The following is a 2,148-nucleotide window of genomic DNA, read 5'->3' as shown; positions in this document are numbered from 1 at the left end:
AATCGTTCAACAGTCTATAGACTTTGAGCGAGCCAGAACAATCCATCATACTAGCTAAAACAGATTTTAAGTATGTTTGACGTATACCAGCGTACAAATGACAGTGCAAAAGAACATGTGTAATTGACTCGACACATTTTTGTTCACAGAAACAGCATCTAGCTGAAAAGTCTATCCTGTTAAAACTGCCATGTAGAACGGCCGAAGGCATAGCATTGCACCTGGCCAAAGAAAATGTTCTACGAAGTTGTGGCATCTGCAGGGAAGATAAATATGGAGCCATATGGAGCTACAGTGAGAGGGACTTCAAAGCTCAGGGGAGAGCAGGTTTTAGTAGCCAGGCTATATAACTTCTGGTGCTCAATATCTAGCAACCTACTCTTAATTTGACGAAATGCCGCGTTTGATGTTAACATAGACAGTGAGTCCACAGATATACCCATGCCTTCCCTTTTTTCCATGATATACGCTGACCAGTTTGACAGATTGGACTGTGAAAGCATTTGATATATAAAGCTCCCAGGGTCAGAATTATAATGAAACCGTAGCCAGTATTTAAATGTCATAAGCCATGCCCTTGTTTCCACTAAAATTAAACCAGTTTCAAAGCAAATAACTGCATATGGAACACACTTTGGTAGGTCCAGGATTTTTCGCAGAAATTTAGATTGAACACCCACTGAAAATAGAAGACTCTATGCATACCTAAATGCACATGGTTTAAAAACAAGGATATCTAATATTCTCCATAGAACTTCAAGGACTCTCCAGAGAGTTTCCAGGCGTATTTTCCCTTCACAAATCAGCTATTAGTATCTGGTATTAAATTTTCTTTTTATAGGTACAATCATTGGAAAACAGAGAATCAAGAAATGAGACCAGCATAACAGAATTCATTCTGCTGGGATTTGGAGATGACCAGGCACTGCAGATTCTTCTCTTCTCGTTGTTTCTCCTCATCTACACTGTGACAATGGCTGGGAACATCCTCATTGTTCTGCTAGTCGCAACTGACCAACACCTACAAACCCCCATGTACTTCTTCCTGGGGAATCTCTCCTGCCTGGAGACTTTCTGCAGCTCAAATATTCTTCCCAGAATGTTATTTAGTTTCCTTACAGGGAGGAAGACGATTTCAGTCAATGCATGTTTTGTGCAAAACTATTTCCTCGGTGCTTTTGGAGCTATACAATGCTGCCTCTTATCTGTAATGTCCTATGATCGATATCTAGCTATATGTAAGCCACTGCATTATGTCACCGTGATGAATGGCAAGTTGTGTCTTCAGCTGATAGCTGGTTCTTGGGTTAATGGTTTACTGGCAAGTACTCTAACAATCACCTTCATGTCCAAGTTAGTTTTCTGTGATTCCAATAAAATCAACCATTTCTTTTGTGACACCTTTCCCGTCATAGACCTTTCTTGTAGTGAAACTCATATACTGAAACTAATCATGTATGTGTTAAGCTCTATGTTTACCATTCCCCCATTCATGATAACTCTATCTTCATATATTTTCATCATTGTTGCTATAATGAGAATTCCTTCTACCACAGGGAAGCAAAAGGCATTTTCTACATGTTCCTCTCACCCATTCGTTGTTACACTTTTTTATTGCACACTGATGGCTGTTTATCTGATACCAAATATCAATACATTGGGAGGCCTTAAGAAATTCTTCTCTGTCTTCTACACCATATTGACACCCATGCTCAATCCTATCATTTACAGTCTGAGAAATAAAGAGGTTAAGGATGCTTTCAAAAGATTGACTTCATGCCTAATTGTTCAAACTCAAAAGGAAATGGCCAACTATTGTTTTCCTCTATGTGTTTTCAATGTGTTTTCGTCATCAATTAGTAAAATTTCATGATGTGTTATTCAATCAGTGCTTTCAACTATGATGTGACCTTCCTAAATGATGTATATGCTTTCCTTTGTTACAGGTATGTTCCATTCCGTGCATATATTAGTATTTTGTACCACATTATGTGTAAAATAGGTATAAACAATTAATGGAGACTTTCAAGATGTTGAAAATCAATTAATATTGTCTTCTTTTCTGATAATCAAAAGGGGAGGGAAGAACACCAGTTCCCATACGGCCTTCCTCCCCCAACCCCCAATGCCACATGCAAAGCATGTGTC

General features: G+C 38.6%; 1 protein-coding gene across 1 annotated transcript; it reads left to right on the top strand.

The window, feature by feature from the left end:
* The first annotated feature begins 234 nt into the window (after positions 1 to 234).
* Positions 235 to 1,873, top strand: LOC129339251 (olfactory receptor 2AP1-like). Its single transcript, XM_054993843.1, has 2 exons — positions 235 to 294; positions 842 to 1,873. The coding sequence occupies exons 1-2, from the start codon at positions 235 to 237 to the stop codon at positions 1,871 to 1,873; spliced, it is 1,092 nt and encodes a 363-aa protein (XP_054849818.1).
* Positions 1,874 to 2,148: the final 275 nt, after the last annotated feature.

The sequence above is a fragment of the Eublepharis macularius genome, chromosome 12, assembly GCF_028583425.1.
Source record: "Eublepharis macularius isolate TG4126 chromosome 12, MPM_Emac_v1.0, whole genome shotgun sequence".
Lineage (NCBI taxonomy): Eukaryota > Metazoa > Chordata > Lepidosauria > Squamata > Eublepharidae > Eublepharis > Eublepharis macularius.
This window is presented reverse-complemented; position numbering and strand designations above follow the sequence as displayed.

What these genes read in the sequence shown, in the direction of transcription:
- LOC129339251 (XM_054993843.1), top strand. Translation starts at nt 235, where the DNA reads ATGTTCTACGAAGTTGTGGCATCTGCAGGGAAGATAAATATGGAGCCA. An exon ending in TGGAGCCATATGGAGCTACA is followed by an intron (nt 295 to 841) that starts GTGAGAGGGACT and finishes TTCTTTTTATAG; the next exon opens with GTACAATCATTGGAAAACAG.